The sequence below is a fragment of the Apostichopus japonicus genome, chromosome 3 (genome assembly GCF_037975245.1).
Source record: "Apostichopus japonicus isolate 1M-3 chromosome 3, ASM3797524v1, whole genome shotgun sequence".
Lineage (NCBI taxonomy): Eukaryota > Metazoa > Echinodermata > Holothuroidea > Aspidochirotida > Stichopodidae > Apostichopus > Apostichopus japonicus.
The window spans coordinates 6,117,030-6,137,449 of record NC_092563.1 but is presented as its reverse complement, the minus strand read 5'-3'; the positions used below and the strand labels follow the sequence as shown (position 1 = coordinate 6,137,449).

Sequence of the window (20,420 nt, the reverse complement as noted above, 5' to 3'; positions counted from 1 at the left end):
TAAACATTTTGATCATCTAAATATAACAGTGAGACCTTTTGATTTGTGATTAACAAAACTTTACTTAAATTCTTTAATACTATGATAATAACTTATAACATCGTTTGCTCATTTATTTTTGTAAATAACATAGATGCATTTGTCAAAATTCATTTGAAGTTTAAGATACATCGTCAAATGATTGACGGTGACTAGTGTTTTCATACCCTGCTGTCAGTTCTAAATAGGCCAGGACTCGCATAACTATGATATTTAACGATATATTCTTGGAAGGCGTTTTAGCTGTCGATATTTGAAGCTATACCCAACCCTTCTCGATTGGCTAAAATTTAAGGAAATAATTCATTCATATTTGACGATTCTTATTTACATCCCACTCTAGTTATCAATTTACTTAAACTTAACCAGATGTTCTTGTGCAATTGTTCTTGTTTGTATGTGCATGTTAATAAAATTTGTTGAGCAAACAGCCCCATCCTAGACATTAATTGTGCTTCATACTAGATGGACCGTGCTTCATAGAAAATTTCTATGTTAAACTTGTTTTACCACGTAGTAAGACGTTACATTTTCACAACTTAAGTGTTGTTAGGATTCCTCTTTTGTCATTTGCAGCTGGTGATGTTCTCAATGGTATAGATGTTTTAAACGTGGTTCAAAATCGACTTAAACACTTTTAGTTTATACGTAAATAACAAGAACAAAATAGGGTTGCAGATAATGGTAAAGTAAAGTCACCAACTTCGTTACTATATTTAATAAGTACTAATGACAACATAATGCAGACAGCACCGAAAAAATGACCAATTCTTTTGTAAATGATATGAAATATATTCCTTTTTTAATCAAGATACAGTCTGCCATGCGTATCTTAAGATCTACAAGTGGTGCGTTAGTTTCATTTCTTCCGAAATGAGCCTATTTACGTACAATTTGCGGTTCTGGTATTTGCAGGTAACTGACCCTCACATCCTGTATGATCTAGTCCGCCATGAAACGGATATGTTTAATATTAATTCTTGTGCATTTTCGTGTGTATGTTTCTGTGTATGTGTGTGTGTGAGTAAAAGAGAGAGAGAGAAAGAGAAAGAGGGGGACAAATTCAGTGAAATGAAATATCTCAATATTTTGAAGATTATTGCGTGCATGTATACAAAGAAAATAAACTTGACATTACAACTTACCAAATTTCGTGACTTAACTGTCTGCACGAACTCTTGATGTTAGATTCTAGATGGAGATGATGACAATATCCAGTAGAAGATAAATATCCAAGATAAATAATGCCAGATAAACACTGAAATATTAAAGGTAGTAGTTTTGCGAATTATTGAGTAAAATATCCACGTCAACTTGTCAGAAACACACCATTGGACATTGATCTTTATCAATATGGGCTGCATATGTACGTATGACGACGAAATATTGAGTAAACTATCCACGTCAACTTGTCAAAAACACACCATTGGACATTGATCTTTATCAATATAGGCTGTATATGTAGGCCTACGTATGACGACGATATACCCACCCATTATATTAACCCTCAACGGTCACGGAACTACACAGATGTTAACAATGTGGTATGCAGAAATGATGACCTCATTTAGAGAATACATATTAGCTAAACAATCAAATATCTTAATTAGTCACACAATTAACTCGAAGAGACATGTTTGGTTTAAGAACTTGGTTAAACTTGTTGGTTGAGAAATGTATGGCCTTGTCTGTACAGTCGCATGTATGACTTCCAGTACATGCACTACCGTGTTCAGTTGAGTAAGTGTACAGTACGAATTCCCTTTAGGGTAAGTGAACGAGTACGAGAACAAGACTATTATCGCGGGTATTTAAACTTGCACTATATAAAACAAATGTTGGAATTCAAAACAAAACGCTAATAGCTTAACACTAATTTCGTTTATTGGATCTCATTGATTCTATGTATATAGCGATAATAAGTTGACATCAAAAGAACTTAACTGTTATTAAATATGATAGAAGTGAAATTATTATGTGTCTACTATAATTCTCTATTAACAAGATCCCTTTTTTTTTTGGCTTGCTTTCTTACCTTTGAATCAGAATATTATTTTCTTTTGACGAAGGGGGAAAGGGTGCTGTCATAATTCTTCTTCAGATTAATTCATAAGAATGATGGTAACTTCTAAGTCTTTAAGAAACACGTAATCTTTATGATGTTCCTCTACTCAAGTTGTTCCTTAAAGTGTTGTACTGATGTCAGTGCGCATGCTCAGTATGAACCATCCACCCGATGTCTTTTTTTATTACATTCCAAGACAATCCTGTTACATTTTGCCTCTTAGTGTATCGCAACCAATGCGTTAAAGAACATCACCCACACTTAACGGTGTATACCTCTTACTGATGTCTTTTGAGATGAACAAACAGGTTTAGCAAAGAAATGTTTTCCCGATCATGAAATTCCTCTGGAAATTCAGAATTCGTGACGATATATACTTTGCTCGGGAAGACATGTTCTGTCTGTTGTCACTATGGAATAATATCTCTTAACTATATCTGGGAGATTTTGTTTGGAATGTGTCGTGAATGTGTTTCTGTTGCAAACAGTATTATAGGACAGCAATGTTTGACTTTCATCATCTCCGTAAGATGAATTAAAAGTGATGACTGTTTCATAATCTTTCTTCTTTGGAAAACACGTCATGAAGCGGCATAAAATCCGTCATTTATTTGAATAACGCCATAAAATTGTGTCTTTGTATTGCTATTAAAGAGGAGTTTATGGGAGACTTTGCACAGTATTATTATTATCATTAAACAAGGACTGACTTTGGAAGAATTCTACATTGCGGTTGCCACAGCTGCTAAACCAGCAGTGTTACAAATAGCTCAGTAACGTTATATATATATATATATATATATATATATATATATATATAATATATATATATTTATATATTGTACAAGGGTAAGGAATATTTATTATCCATTTTATCGTAGATTCTATTTTTAATTGTAATTTTTCTTTTCGTTTCCATAGCAACCTCTTACACAAATTCCCCACAATTTGAGCTTTACAGATGGTTGAAAGAGTACGGATTGGACCATTATTTCACCAACTTTATTTCATACGGGATCACCACACTACATGATCTTTCAAAGCAAGAACCATCGCCAGACTGTTTACGTGACCTTGAAATTTTACTTCCGGGTCACCAGGCCCGCTTGAAGAATTCACGTGAGTACTGCATATTTTAATTATGTATTTTAACCCAACCAATGAGGGGTGAATATACCTCTTATCCTCGGTTAATGTTTTGCATCAACCTAATGTTTCGTAGTCAGTTGATTCTGTGATAAATGAATGTGAAGTTAGCAGTTTCATTTGTACATGCTTTCCATTCGATATTCGTGGACACAGATATATGGTGAAGGTAGTTGTAGTTGTTGACCATACAAATGGACCATGATTTGTTACACTCTTTTGCTTCGTTTTCATTCATCTCTATTTTATCAAATTATTGGGTGTAAAACCACCTGAATTCGGCTCTGATTTGAGACTATACCGTCTGATTTTCGACCCAAATTCACTACCAAGATTCCATAAGTGATGTTGTTATCAAGTTGTCAAACTGATTTTTTTTTAAATATTTATTTATTGTTATATATACAAATGACAATATACAATTACAATACAATGACAATATACAGTTGTTATATATACAATGGAAGTTAATATGCAATGACATATTAACTATATACTTCATTATAAACACTTACACAGAATATGGCAAGTCGTATTAAGGTGTCTATGTTTACCGTGAATTTGTAATGTAATGTCGAAATGACCAACAAATAGAATGTGTGGTCTTATCATATTTCATGATTAAAGTTATATATTAAGTAATATTAACACACTTGATCACACTATGACCTGCCTGCCTTAGTGGTCATCAGTATTTCTCCGACCCCCTCCCCTCCGTCAACTATAAACCTTCAAGAAATTGTTGTTAAAGCTTTTCAAAAGTACTTCCCTGAAGGATTTGACTCTCCAAATTATTGACAGACATTGAATCTGGTTCTATATAGCAGACCTTTAAATGTCTCACTGAAGCAAAATGATTTTTGGAGTGCATGGCAAATAAAATGCTTGTTGAGATATGAACATCACTGGCTATTATTTGGACTACTAGAATCTTTGTGGGCGGGCAGTGTTGATTACCTATATAAATACGTTTATAAGAATTATTTTACCCACTGTGAACATTTATTTTTGATAAAGGGAAGTTGAATTCGCTGTTATTGAGGAATTGATTTTAATACGATAGGTTTCCAACAGAAATGGGTAAGATGTAATAACAACAGTGTTTGCCGCTCATTTTATCCCCTCTGTAACGTCATCTCACATACTACCACAGGTTGTTTCTTACAAGACCTTTATAACGTTGTTCTACTACCAGATGGAAACCACCGAACGTTGCACTATTCGGTTCATCTAATTTAGATTCTTCTTTATGCACAACTTTATAGGCCAAACTATATCCTTTGCGGTAAGGTGCACTTTCTGGTTAACTTATGGGGGGGGGGGGGGATCACACTTCGCTTGTTGGGGACTTCTATAACGAGGCGACTACTTGATATGACTTTAGTTGTGTTTATAGGGACAAAATAAAGAACGCTTTTTTACACCTTACTTAATTTTATATTTTTCGCTCGGACTGCCAACACTACGTATTTTTGTTCTTCTGTTTTTTTTAAATCTTTCTCCTAAATTTCTGCTGCTTTTAACCTCATCTCCTCCAATTAAGTTTAGGTTACACTGTAGTCGTTCTGTATTTTGTCGCCAGTTGGCTCATTACTTATTCAATACAGTCATTAGCCATCGAAACGTGAGAAATAGGGCGGGTAATATACGTAAGTTCACACGCGGAGAGGGCAAATATTGAACCTCATTATAAACCTGCGCATCTTCTTGTATATATAGTAGCCGGGGTAAAAAGGGTATCCATTCTTGGTAACTCCTCCTGTTGGCATTTTTCACTCCAATCAATATAGCGGCGAAAATATATTACCGGTACTTCCAATTCGTGAAAACCGGTTATACAATGAAAAATATACCGTATAGATGCATACATAACATTGTGGTGATTCCATGCTCTGTACTATCCTTAACGTAATATGGTTGTACATAATATTGCCAATTTGACTTTTTTATCGTATCTCAATATCAACTTAGATCTAGCGTAAGTTTCCTTCAATTATAACTCTTATATTAATTATAACTCTTATAATTATAACAATTATAACTCTAGTCGCAAGCGCAGATAAAAAGAATTATAATTACTTAACTTAAACATGCCTGTTGTTAAAAAAGAAATCTAATACGCGTTTATATGATTTCTGCTTTTCATAATATATGCGATTTTATCATTGTCGTGGTTTTGGTATATATTGATTGGTATATATAGCCCCAGTTCGCATCAATTTCAGAGAGTCTTGTAATCGTTTCTGATATAGCTCCCAAATGTACACTTTTTTTAAATCTTTCCTGATGAAATAAATCAGTTTAGTCACATTTCCCCTGCAGGAATTTGTAGAAATCTAACCGATAAACTACAAATGTTCGCTGTTAAATCGCCCTAGCGATAATTTTAGTAGTCGTGTTCAAATGAAAGGCAAACATTCATGCTGGCTTAATGTTTCTTGTTTACATTACGACAAAGCTAGGCTTAAAGTTATTGGTACATTGGATATACATATATACATAGCCTATGGGTTAATTCCGAACACTTAATAGACTTTCCTTTGAAAGGTATGCAACGCTTTAATTGATGTATCGAGGCATATAGTGTAGGTCTATAAAACTCAGCGTCAGTTCTTGGAAAAAAATTGACTAATGTACTTCTTCGTGCTTGAACTAGTCATTCGCTTTCCATATTCTTTCACTTTACTGAGTCCTTCGGATCGTTTAGACCCTTGTTTTTGTGGTTTATTTGTCCTTGAACTGTAGGAATTGTACTATTCGGAAGCGAAGTATATCCACTTCCATTCATTAGTATGTAAAATTCCCAGCAATATTCGAAATTAATTTTCATCCGATTAAGCCAGGGCGGTTCATTCGCGTTCATTCAAGCTGTCGTCTGCTACTGTATAGCTTGATTCATTAACTGTAGGCGGGAACTGCCCTCTAAGGACGCTGTGCGCATTAATATTGTTCATAAACGTTGTGTCTACGTTTTAAAGTACTTATTCGACATAAACCTTCACGTTCTGGGCGACTTTAAAGTGATATCGATACAGTAAAGATATCATTCAATTCATTGGTGTTGTTGAATGTATCACACACAGAAACATTCTTTACTCGTACCACTAGTCCTAATAGTTAAACATTTATATTCAAACGATACTTCCAAGCGTAATACTTGCTCCGACCCCCTAGTACTAACATATAGTAAATAGGTCTTGGGATGAACTTGGGATGTGTACAAAAAAGGATTTATAAAGTGCCCGTTATATCAACCTGTTATTTTCATATATATATATATACTCCAAAAGTCTTGTATATATATATATATATATATATATATATATATATATATATATATATATATATATATATATATATATATATAAATAAATATATATATATATATATATATATATACTACTATATACACTACTTTAATGGTGACGGCGTCATGTAATGACCTTCCATTAAACTCTTATTATTCACAGAGAAGAGCGGTCACGGACATGCCAATTAGTGACAATAGTACGAAATAATACATACATAGTAATAATACAACAAGATACACCACTATAAACAATCAACTCATAACTTTTATTTAAACTTTAGTTAATTACCAGTTTATTTAAAAGGCTATAGTCACCGCGGATTAATAGGGCCTAAGTGTCCACTCCGTCAAGTTTGACAAACGCCTCAAGCCATGCAGACTTGATTACTTGTTTTTAAAATCGATCGCAATTTGAAGAAATAACGAATTTGTAAAGTTCCTGAAAAAAGAGAAAACAAAAACAATAATAATTATTTGGAGCTAGTAAAGCTGTAGAGTGAGCTGTAATTAGTAATTTAGTATCGTCAATCGTCCATACCTGTCTGCGTGTACATCAGTGTGTATGTTTGTGTCTCTTTGTATAGACGGACCATGTGTGCAATATTTCAATCTCAAGATTGATGAATGGGGTTTTTCTATTTGGAAGAGTCTATAGTACATAAGGTGATAGGCCTACAGCATGAAGAGTTGTCATGTTAACGTACACATCCACAGCAAAAACATTACAAAAATTCCATTCCATGGACTGCGTTCTTTCAAACTTCGAGTTTGTTTGAACAGTCGATGCACTTTAAACAAAAATATGGACGAATTAGTACAAATTCGTAACCATGCAAATTTGTGATATTTCCTATCTCGGGCGATGTGTGTATTGATACCGTAATGTAAAAGGTACTAAATAAAGATGGTACAAACTTTATTATCATCATCAAGAGCATTCCTTGAAGCTCAGGGATTTAGTTTTAATTTCTTCATTAAAATGATATAGTTTGACTTTTTAGCTGTCTTAACTTTCACTGTTGACATAATATAAACGTTAGCAACCTAACGTTATATTTTCTGATATGTACTTATGGACTGCATGGTAAATGTACATCTAGTATATATGCGGTCATTGTGATGTGTTGAAGAATCTACTGAATTATTCAGATATAATGGCGCAACTGTAAGCTAGAAAGAAAGATAATGATAATAATAACAACAACAATAATAATAATAATAATAACAATTATGACAAGTGCATAATTTTGTTTGGGCAGTTTAATAAGCGTAACACTGGCAGTTGTTTGGAGATTCTAACATTGTGATATACGAGCTTCTTCGGAATTAATATTAGTGCATCTGGTCCAGGTTATCGGATGCCTCTTACACATTCACAATGTTTAGTTACTTTGGACAGAAAATCTACTGGCGGCGTTGATTCCGTTTGGTTTACTCAACTTCATAGAGTTGTTTCTCCACATCTTATTTCCGAAATGAGATGTGGCTATTTTCTCACTAGGTTGTACATATTGAAAATATTGATGGTTCTCCATTACTGACCAAGCTGCGAAAAAATAAAACAATGTGTGATATGTATAAAGGATCTGCGGAGGTGAAAATGATTTCACATATATGTTCAAAAATTCCTCATACTATAGTGATAATTATATAGCTATATGTATATGTCAACTGCCAATGGCTTCTCTTTAAGACATGTTTATCCTCTTTCAAATGTTCTTAAATCAAAAGTCTGAGAGCAGATAGTGAGGCTAAAAGAAAATAATCCATTCACTATTAGATGGATATTACAAGATTCAGATTTGCTTTTAAAAGACAAGTGAGCGTACTATATATGCTTCACTGAAATAGTCACGTATAGTTTTATCTCATTAATCTTCCTTCATCCCCTTAAATTTATTTTTGTATCTCTTGCTTACCTTATGAAAGATGCAGGTCATGAAATATATTAACATTAAAAGTGTTAAGAATCGTCAGTTATTACATTTTATTTCAAATCTTCATCTTTAGTTCAATCACAATCAAAATATATTATATTATATATGTGTTATAAATCTAGCAAAACGTTTTTCTCTCAATCTAAACGTGTATGATCGTTAACTACCAGTATACAGTGAATGAATAGGAACAACGAGGAGTATACCCTTTCATACGTTCTCGTTGCCCCAGAAACCCTTTTATCGTTTGATCGATCATATTGATTAAAGCATTTATATTTAGGTCATAGAAGGTCTGAATAGGATTCATCAAATATTGATGGTCAGAGTTCTTACGTATGCACATGACATCATGAAGAATATGAATAAAAAATATGGAATGTATCCCTAGACTATATAAAATTAAATATGTTAAATCAGGGAGTTCCCTATGAAGTTATATATTCGTGGTCTATTGAAATTTGCGGTGTGTGTAATGGTACCCCTTACCGACTTCCACTATATGCAAGCTACAGTATATATGCACATACCGACCAGCTGTGTTATAATCTCTAAAACTTTGCTGTGTTTATATTTATTTCTCAGATTTGAAATAAATACAAAAGTACTCATCATGGTAGTTAGAAAATTCGAGGAAAGAAAAAATGATTCTTTAACTTGAGAAAAAAACAAAATTGACAACTTTTCGTCTGCCAAGTATTCGGTATATCTATAGATGCATATCAAATGCAGATAAACAAACAATGATTTAAATACTCAAATAGCCTTAGAAAAATTAAAATATTTATAAATATCAAAATACTTATATCAACCATATATCTAAATTTGGTTTTATTCCTTTTACGCAATTATCAAATGGGTATTTTGTTTACAAGAAATTAAGAACAGGCTACAGATCACCATTGGTCGAACAGTATGCATCATTGCAATGCATTCATTGCATATCATTCAAGAACCAACAAATGGACAGGCGCGATGAATTACTCATTACAACTAGTATATGTATAGTGCGTGTTCGTGCAGTTGCACCGTTTTTACCAACTTGTTAATTTATCGAAAATATTGGCCGAGGCGGGAAAAGCACTCTGGAGGAATGAGACAGGTCAAGTATTTTGAGACATCCAGTCTGGATGACCAGTCCAATTTACTCGAGATGGTCTGGTAGATATACCCTGGGGCAAATTTGATGTACAGCGTATAGTTTTGGTGTAGACGGAAATAATTATCAGGGTAGTAGATCTATATATAGGTCTAGATAGGCTATTCATCCTAACACTCTATTTTGAATGGTTCAGAATTACATCCGTAAATATATCATTGTCGTCTGCGCGGTTTAACGACTTGTATCGTCATTCCACAGTTGGCGCGTATAATGTTAGCGGTATCACATTTCGCGTAAGTGGTCGACCACTGTTATAATTGTAAATACTTACACGTATGTACAGTGTGCTTTCACGTTTGAAGAATACTGTCGTGGTTTTTTTTTACGAATATACAAACACATGAGGAAGACTATATAAGACCGGGACAAGAGTTGCAGATGAGAAACCCGTAAGAGCGTTTCGAAATTAACAGTCCTTTTGATTGTCCAAGAAATTGATTTTTCATCTACCTGGTTGTTGGTTCAATTTCAACAACAGCTGTCGTACCTGAAAATTAATGATTGCTATTCGGGGATGGTAATTACACACTAATTGCTTTGATAAGTTGCTGACAGCACACTCTGGGTTCGATGCCTATACTCACTCCTCCCAAACACCCCCACCCACCCTATTTAACTTTTAAAGTAACTTTTAATTAGTAAACTATTTAATGGTCTGATGTAAAAATTTCAAACTTGCCAAAATAATGTCAGTGGACACGGCAAGCAAATGATAATATTAGTATTAATTTTGCCGTAAAAGACCTGTTATAGTGGCGTTCTATATTGTCTAAGGAACTTTTATCGTTTCGAACTAAAAAGCGAGCTTTCCAGACCATATACAATTCCATACCTCTGTCAATGATGTAGATACTCAAAGGATTAATAAGACATTCATGGGATGAGATTTAATCTAAAATAATATCAACAACGATTTCAGCTATAACCTAGACGCGTATAATGACAGCTCAAATGATTACCACAACTTTACGGCTACTACTGATAGACTTCTTTCATCCGTTGCTGAAATGAGCTGAGACATTATTAGTTTAGTTGCCCTTGGGGACATGAAAATGCCGAGTTTATTCATTTATATTTTCAGAAAGGTGTAAAAAGTATAGCGATTCAATCATGGAAAAATCATGTTTGAAATCTGTCCATATATCGTCTTGAAGTTAAAGCAGTATAAGAATTCGAATTATTTAATTGTATATGTTGGTATGATATATTGTTTACACAGACATTGCTTTTTATTGTATACAGTACTGTCGATTATTCGATTAATTGATCTATCAATCATGCCTTACCGACGTAATTTAATGTCTACTCGGCAGGAATTCTTCAATTCCAAGCAAATTTACTCAAGTTAATTGAATATTCCTCTCCATAAATTCATGTTATGTTCAAAGGTCATAATTAACCGGAAGTTAGCTTCGATAGTTAATAACAATAGCGAATACAACCCCAATTCGTATATGCAAATATCAACTGCTTGTACGGACTTTTAGTTAGTCCAAGGTAGAGGCTTATATTTCTTTCAATATTGTCATTTACAATAGTCCCTTTGATTGTTGAATTTGTGCACCTCTGATGTAAATGTGAGAGTGGGGGGGGGCACCGATCAACAGGCCTTTAATTAAAAACGAACAATAATGTAAATTGATGGCTGTTTCATGGACATTATGCTTTGTCACAAAGCCACAAAAGTACAAACAAGAATAATTCAGACCCTATTCAATTATTTAATTTTATTCCAATAACTTTTTTATAGCTACACCATTTCTTACAAATGGATGGATTAATATCGTCATTTATTGTTTACTATATATATATATATATATATATATATATATATATATATATATATATATTAAGTGGTACCTTTGAAGAAAAGATAATGTACATAATATTAGCAAAACGTCCGAGAAGCGTAAGACATATCACACTCCTTTAAAGTAAGCTATAAAAACAGAAATTTTAAATGAGATTCATTGGTCACTCTTAGTCCCTAAGCTATATCTCCCAATGAAGACAATGAAGTAGGCAATACAGCAAAGTAACCAAAACAAATGCCCTCAGGATATTAAATTTACATTAATAAATGCATTATTTAATTAGCTTGAAAAATTGTTTGATGATATAGTATAAGGTTAAAAGGATGAAATGCATTTTATTATCATAACAGCTGCATCTTTAAGTATCTTGCATTTACTGAAGTCCGAAGCGTGCATATAATTTCAGAATTAAGGCGCCAGGTTTGTTAAATTAAAAAATAAAGTGGATTTACTTCCAGAGCTTATAATTACCGAGCAGAAATTATGCCATTTTTAGTTACACACCGACGCAGATAGTTTAAATGCCTGTATATTATAGGGGGGGGGGGTGTACTGGTCACTTACTGAAGTGCATTTTTTAAGGGCTTTGGTCAAACAGGACACCAAAAATATTATACGGTATATTATATATTGTGTATAAGTTTCTGATTCTTTATATTTTAAACTAAACTCTCAACCACTTAAACCTCTGAAACAACATCTTTGGGGTTAGCATTGTCTTTCTTCCGTACAAATGCATTCATCTTGTGAGTGATTCAGTGGTATACAGGAAACTTCACCACCGCCCCCCCCCCCCTCCCAAAAAAAAATGTGAAGAGCTATGGTCGTGCTATATTACGTTATAATAGGATGTCACGGAACTTAGAAAACTAGCACTCACTTGACACAAAGGCTATTTATTAAATCATCATAGTCTGATTTTGCATACCACTAAGTTACTTACACAATCATAACCCCGTTTAGTGTGAAGAATAAGTAAGATATATTCCATCAAAACATCATCACGACTTGTGATATTGTTTAGCTTCACACCGGGCGGTGGAGATTAACAGACATATATATCGTCTGGAAAACATACCGCCATTATGAAAAGTTACGGATACTTGGAATTCCATATACCGCGAGCCTGCAGTTGATTGATATGACGTCATTCGATGTCGAGAACGCGCATGCGTAATTTACAGTTAAATTAAATTAATGTTATGAAAATTAACTAACCGCAAAAGTAAAGAATAGGAATGTGGGAATATCACTTTTCCACGTCCGCCCGTTTTCTTCAGCCTAACATGCATGATCCAAAATTCTAAACTCTGTAAATTTCAAAAATTCATCGAAAAAACACGAATAGATAGGTCGACTATCAACCCTACACTTTTCCACAGAAATTGGCGCCGAAGGGGAATAGTTTTAATTTGCATATTTCGCCATCTTTGATTCTGTTCCGTATACCCACAATTTATATTTTGAATCAGCGTGAACTTTATTCCACGAAACCGTTAATTTTGCATACACTATACAGTGAGGAATTTTTATTAACATGTATAATAAAAATTGCAATTATTTGATGACTATGATTCCCTATATAATATCACGTGTTTTATCGATATTCATAAATTTGCATAAATTTTACACGAGGTAATAATTTGTATGCAAATTGTATTGTATTTATTACACAGGCGCAATTCTTTCAATGATTAGATATGACTTGCAGGATCTATTTTGTCAAGGGCACATGTTAAATATTTTGACGAAACGAATGAATGTTTATTATCTTAGTGTTTTTATTACAATTATTATTATTATTATTGGGTTATGATCTGATTATGTTTTATCGGAACCTCTTTCTGCGTATGAAACACACACACACACACACACATACATACCATCATATAACCACTTCAATGTGTGTCAGTGTTATAACACAGGGAGCTTAAGATATCGTATATACAGGCGAAGCAGCGAAAATAATTAATTACTTATGACATTGTAATGATAACATGTATTCATATGGGACATGCGTTGAACCCCACCCTGGCCTCCGACCTCTTCCTCTAATTGCCGACAGATGAACAGTATTACTCGTTGTCTGTCAATATTAACTATTTACCTGGGCCAGTGCTGAGTCGAGGGCCCTCAGACGTCTGGCTATCTCATCTGTAGGCTATCATACCAGCTCGAAATTCCTTCGACGTGAGGTTATAACACACATATATGTGATATATATATATATATATATATATATATATATATGTATATATGCATATGTGTGTATCATTCTTGTATATCTAACCCAATATTTCGTCCACAATAAAGCTCTATCAAAATTTGCAGTTTTATAAACGGGTATATCCGAATGATACATGTAAACAAACAGAATATCACATATAAAAATAAACGCGAGACTTAGGCCTATACCAGTGTAAATAATAGTTTGCAAAAGAATTGAAATTTTTGGTTCATATTCAAACATGGATATACATCAGCTTACCTCGAATATCAAAGATCAAAAGCGTATACGTTCTGCCTGTTTAAGGCATGGTGAACTTGATTGTGAACTGAGTAAATGTCAAAAATTGCTTGTTCGCTTTTGGCAGTTTTAGGCTGACATAGCTAATTCTTTATGCTTTTCAAGGTATAGGCCTACTAGTTATGGAATAGGCTTCACGCACAAGAGTATTGTTCGATATAACAGGTACAGTGTCGGTATAGTTTGCAATATAGAAACCTGATACTCCTGCACTCTTAAAGCTGCACGGTCGTAACTTTTGTGGCAATCCGACCAGGATAACTAATATGCATACATAATTGGACAAACCCCTCAATCTAAGAGATTTACTTAGCTAAAACTATTTGGCTAAATCAAATTATCGAATTAACTGATTAAGTTCAATACAGAGGAATTTTAAATCCAGCAAATTTAACGAAATGGTCCAAGGGTGAGGGGGGGGGGTGATCCAGAGAGGAGTGTGGGGGTGCACACTCGCCTTCGTCAATCCTGACACAAAAATAGAACTTCTTAGCAAACACATCCATGCGTTTATACCTAATAATAAAATAAAATCAAAATATATCCGCGTCGTTTGGTAAACCGTTCTTGAAACCGATTAACTTGTGCACTCTGCAATGCTTCATTTGTGGTTATAAATATAACTCAGAATAATGCTACATTTTGTCTACTTTTTTTTTTCCTGTTCTCCTTTTGTTTTTCATTTTCAAACTTTTGGTCGTTGCACACGTCGTCGTCTATAGCATGGTGTGATTTTAATAGACTTCCGTAACAGTATATTTATCTCACTACAAATTTGCAGTTTTATAGGCATTTCTTGTTTGATCTACACAGGCCTGAAGAGAGAATGAGGGTCATATATACATGCGACTTCGGGGTCAGTGAGGGGCCAGGGAAATATGGGATATAACGGATAATGTAGTCCTACCGACCATGAATTTGTAAAGAGTGGGTAGGCCAGAGACATAATCTCCCCCTGGCTCCGAGCTGGCTCGCGAAGTCCATATGCAGCTCTTTTTTTGCAAAACTCGAACATTATTAAAACTGGAACAATTGCTCTAAAACAAATTTTGGCGGATGCGAGGTTTATTTATGAATAAACAGGTCAGCTCATATTGATTGTAGAAAAAATGGAAAGTTCAACACATTAAAAGGGCAAATAGAATAGCAAATTTGCAGTTAAATTTATTTCATTTTCAAACGGTTTGTTCATCACTATATAACCTTAACTAATAATAAGCGATCATATATATGCATTATTCCGTTAGTCATTCATGATCATAATGTCACGAATCATTTCTATCTTTTCAAGAGATCTTGCACGTAACTAGTGGGGAAAAAAAGGTCTTTAGATTAAGACAAAGAAACAATGGTTGCAGATATCATATAATATTTCGTCAGTTTTTGGTGTTTTTTGCTTTTTTGAATACATAATAGTTTTATCGATTTTCGTGTGTGCCTAGTTATTAACGTTGAGCTTCTTTGGATGATCGTGTATGTATTACTAGATATGTAATTTTTCATCAAAACAGCGATCATAAAGCTTTGAATGTCGGTCGATTCTTACAATTGCAGTGATATATATATATATATATATATATATATATATATAGCAACGGCGGAAAAAAAGGCCTTGACATTCAAATCGAACATGATATAATTTAACAAAGGACTTGGAAACGTTAACCACTGGAAATATCTGTTTCTTAATTCTACCAAAGTATTGTCTTGGAGACTATTAAGATACGACAGCACGTCGAATGCGTGATAAAAGCGACGAAGAAGCCGTGCAAAATGTTGTCGCGTCTATATATGGCTAGCCAGATCGATACACGACAGTAGTTTGAGGCAGAGTAGTCCAATGTATGAACAGATACGTTACAAAGAATAGGACGAGTGACTTTATGTGCAAAATATTGAACGACTAATAATGTGGTTTGTTCATGTCTGTGATTACATAGGTATATATACACTAATACACATTAAGGTAGAAAATATATCCAGCCTTTTATGTGAGCCACAACAGAACACTATAGGCTAGCACATGAATAACGACCTTGTTATGTAGTGAGTATGAGCATGACTGTGAGTAAGACACTAGCCGAGACTAAATCAAGCTAGAAAGCGGCAAATATAGTTAGCTAGAATCAGGCGCGGCGGAACGGAAAATTTATTGGGGGGGCTAATGCGTGGAGACTATCTAAGCGGAGCGCCACCATCGGTTGGCGCGGAGCGTACAAGAAAATTTTGGGTTTTTCAAACCCCCCAGATGGCCGGAAACGGCACTTCCCGAGTGTTTTATGCTGCGAATACCTAGCCCTAAAATATTGGTCTCAAGCCTGCAATTTCTCAGATTACATGTAAAAGTTTGTAAAAACATTGTAATTTGTATATTCGATGGTGTTTTAAGAGAGTAGCTATAACTCGTAGTGTACTCGTAAAGACGTTTTTGAGTGTATAGTAATGGGATGTTGGAGAACTGGCTGAAATGAGGCAAGTCATTGGCCTAAGACAAAGTTGTGTTGCGCTTACCGGTACTCACACTCACTGCTTCCACTTTTCACGGGGTGACAATGTGGTCTATAGCCAGGGGACGAGCCGAGGGTCCCCCCAGTATTAACGAAAATTATTACACCATATAGTATACGTGTGCATCGGACAGATCGACAAGTATGCATTGAAAATGGGCAGATGTACGTTTCGGAGCCTTGGTAAATATTGGGGGGGCTAATCATGCATTTGCCCCCTCAACTTTTTCATTGGGAGGGCTGAGCCCCCCCCCCCAAGCCCCCCCCGGTTCCGCCGCCACTGGCTAGAATAGTACATAGTTTATGAAACATTGCTCCTAAACGGTTGAAGCTAATAAACAATTCATTTCTAGACTATTCATTAAAGAAAATTCAAAAAAAAAAAAAAGCATGGATACTTTACTTTCAAATTATTCTTGGAAAGTTATAGGCCTACTTAACTTTTCTACCCGTTGTATATGGAAATCTGCAGAAAGAAAGTGTAATACTGTTTTGTTATTTTAGAAATGGATAATACCCAGCTGCTGTATCATATCACAATCGAATTACCTTGATTATAGTTGACAGTTCAAAATTAACAGAAGAAACCACCTCATTAAACTACTGAAGGCAAAAAAGGGGAGACCAAACATTACCAAAAGGTACAAATTAATATGTTATCATTTAATAGACTCATCTTGTGTCTCCTAGATTCACTGAGGAATGACAGATTGTACCACCCTTGATTAAACCATAACATTTTCTTATCACCTCATCAACTAGGCTTGCTCTCATCAAACTGGTCTATGACCTCTTCACTCCTGGAGATCATCATCTGTGGATGAATCGATAAAAGTGCTCCTTTATGTGATTTAAAATGTTGTATAATCGGGCTTATTCAAAGTGTTCTAAAAACACATGCAACTTTTTATCTTAAATGTTTAATTAATCCCACTTGGCTTTAGCTCATAACTTCTCCCCACCCCCCCCCCCCCTCCATCCCTCATCCTGCTAATTATGTCTTCATACTTAAGCACAAATAAAGATCCCTAACAGATAGGGAAGATATTTTTTATCTCTTTGAGATGCGATGCAGAAAAAGCTGTACTCGAAACCCAACAAAAAGCAACATTTAGTTTATCTAAGCCAATAAGTCCACGTCCAATAATTGTTCGATTTTTAACGCAGAGTCGATACGTTGATCTTATACCACTCCCGAACCCTTTAACAATTCCTGGTTATCAAGATGTTTGGGTTTATATTCTGGCACGACACATATATTTTATTTACCTCGTCTCTCAGAAAATGACTGCATGCTCTCTCTGCAATTACATGCGCAAATTTGAACGCTTGATGTAATCTTTATTCCACCAGCATGCATTTGCAAATACAATTGCAACTTTATAGTGTGTATATGTATGTCTATGCATGGTAAAACTCGATGAATATACGTCGTAGGAAGATAGCACAGATAATTATTTGAGGTTCCGGGTAGGGTCTTTCGATTAATTTAAGGTCAAAACAACGAAACCCGAACAACAGTCAACACCAATTTCTCGAGAATAGATGTTTAGCCATCCGTCTCATTTGATTTGGACTTTTCATAGTCAAGACCTAACTAGAACCTCTTTTGTTGCTTCAATGTCTCTTATCAGCGTTCTGCGTGTTATATGACATGATTGTAAACTCTACGATAGGTTTAGAAATATATATATAGTTTTGATCACAGCGCCAGGTCAATAACCAAGCACAGAACGGTCAGTTTCCGTCCAGACAGTCGAGAAAATCCCCTTGGCATTTCCTTGGCATCAGCTCATTTCGCTAGGTCAGAACAGAAACCGGGATTCTGTCAACCTTAAAGGGATTGACTCGAATGTAATAAGTGCATATTAAAAGTTACGATATTTGAAATGTGAGAATGTATATATGTATCATATATATTTTGAGATTTAACCATAAGGTTTTCAGATGCTTAGACCACCGAAATATCTTTAACGTGATAGCAAGATCTATCGTCAATAACTGTAGAACATTGTCATGTAGAAAATGATGGAGAATTGTTTTACTAAAGAGAACTATTATGGTTTAGAGCCATATAGGCTATCAATTCATACGGATTCATTAAATGTAACGTGCATAAGTTAAAAAGTATAGAATGCGAAATTCAAAAGCTATGACATGTGTGACACGCCCTATAGCATCGAACACTAATACACAGGGTAATCCAGAATTTAGCTATCATGAAGCACTGTACTATCCTATGTAGATGATCTTATGTCTGCACCCGACGCAATGATCTCCCACAGATCAATATGCAGTGTACCTCGGCCAGTGTGCGCATGTGTATCATAATCATAGCATGAAGATATTACGAGTTCCATACTCATAGTTTCGGGGTCGAGTTCTTACATCATCAACAAAATTTAAACGATTGAAACGTTCCTTTATTTCATGAATGTTAGTTGACGAGGTGAAAAATGTAAGTGTGACCATAGACCAAAGGCATATCTTAACGTGACACTACTTACGTTGCATATACCTCATGTCTTTGATGGAGGATCCCGTTTATAGCAAGGATAGAGAAGTTTAGACGCTTTGCAAGTTTATAAGTTTACCTACGTAAGCAATTTGAATAGTTTTTTCCTTCAGTTTAACGTTAATTTTGAAACATGCACTGCTGATCAACGTGGTATTCTAATGCAAAGAATTAATTTTAACTGGCTGCAGATCAAGAGACATCGAACCTTGCTCGGAGAAAACGTTTTGATTTGAAGAGTTTCATCCGTTCTTGCTATATACACCCGCCGAGAAAACGACAATTTGTTACTTCTTGCGTTTAGAAACCAGCTGGATGTATGGAGCATCTGGTTCCCTTTAAGATAGCGATTAAATGAAGGTCTGAATATTTTCTTTAGTCTGGGATAGCCTGTCGCCTGGACGGTCCACTACAGAATTAATGGAGTAGTGGTCAGTCAAAGTACGAATTTCCCCTGTCGATCTATAATCACACACAGAAACTGACCCTGAATAAGCCAGTGGATTCTCTTCAAGACGATAGTTTTAATAAGTTACTTTTGCGCTAAGATGGTCTTTGCATATTGTCACAGCGTTAGATGTAACAAAATCTAAACAAGAGAGCAACAATTTAGCGATGACATAGATTGATTGGTTGGGTAGAGCTTTAACCATTTTAGTTTAGAATCATGTTACTGTTTCTTTAACCATTCCATAGTACACATGCAGTTAGTCAAGGTTTACCAAGGATGGTCGGTAACACTTGACATAGGCGTTTTGTTGTACTTCTGGAACACACAGTCCAATCATCAAATGATATTGGTTCAGTTCCAAATTATAAGATAACATTCCATTGTGTTGTACTGTACTGTATTGCAATGCACCATATGGCGCTGCGTTTTGTATTGTCTTGCAGTGTACTGTATCACATTGCACCGTTTATTGTACTGCATCGAATCGTTTTGTATCGCATTGCACTGTTCTGCATTATACTGTATTTCAAGTTATAGTATCCCATTGCATTACATTGTAATGCATTGTATTACAATGCATTGAGTAACGTTGCGTTGTATTATACATTGCAATGCACTATTATATAATGTACCAGATTGTATCTCAGAATAATATATAACATTGAATTATTTCCTATTTTCATTTATTTTCTTTTTTTCTGTGTTACATCGTTCGTACTGTACTATTTCCTTTAGTATTTGTTGCATTGCATTTATTTGGATTATATTAGTTCACTGTGTGTGCGTTTTCACAGTATTTTGCGTTGTTTGCATTTCATATGCATCGATTTTCATTAATATATGAAATGCTATTTAAGCGTCAGGAAACCAATTTATTGTGTACGGGTCAAGAGCCTGTTTAGGACAGATATTAATACAGTGTAACAGAATGTCTTTTTCTTTCTTTT

At 34.7% G+C, this 20,420-nt stretch overlaps 1 protein-coding gene across 1 annotated transcript in view; it reads left to right on the top strand.

The window, feature by feature from the left end:
* Positions 1-20,420, top strand: part of LOC139961504 (uncharacterized) — a 74,614-nt gene that overhangs the window by 31,896 nt on the left and 22,298 nt on the right. The window contains exon 2 of the mRNA XM_071960709.1: positions 3,026-3,223. Coding sequence (XP_071816810.1) covers positions 3,026-3,223 — 198 coding nt within the window. The remainder of the gene's footprint in view (positions 1-3,025; positions 3,224-20,420) is intronic.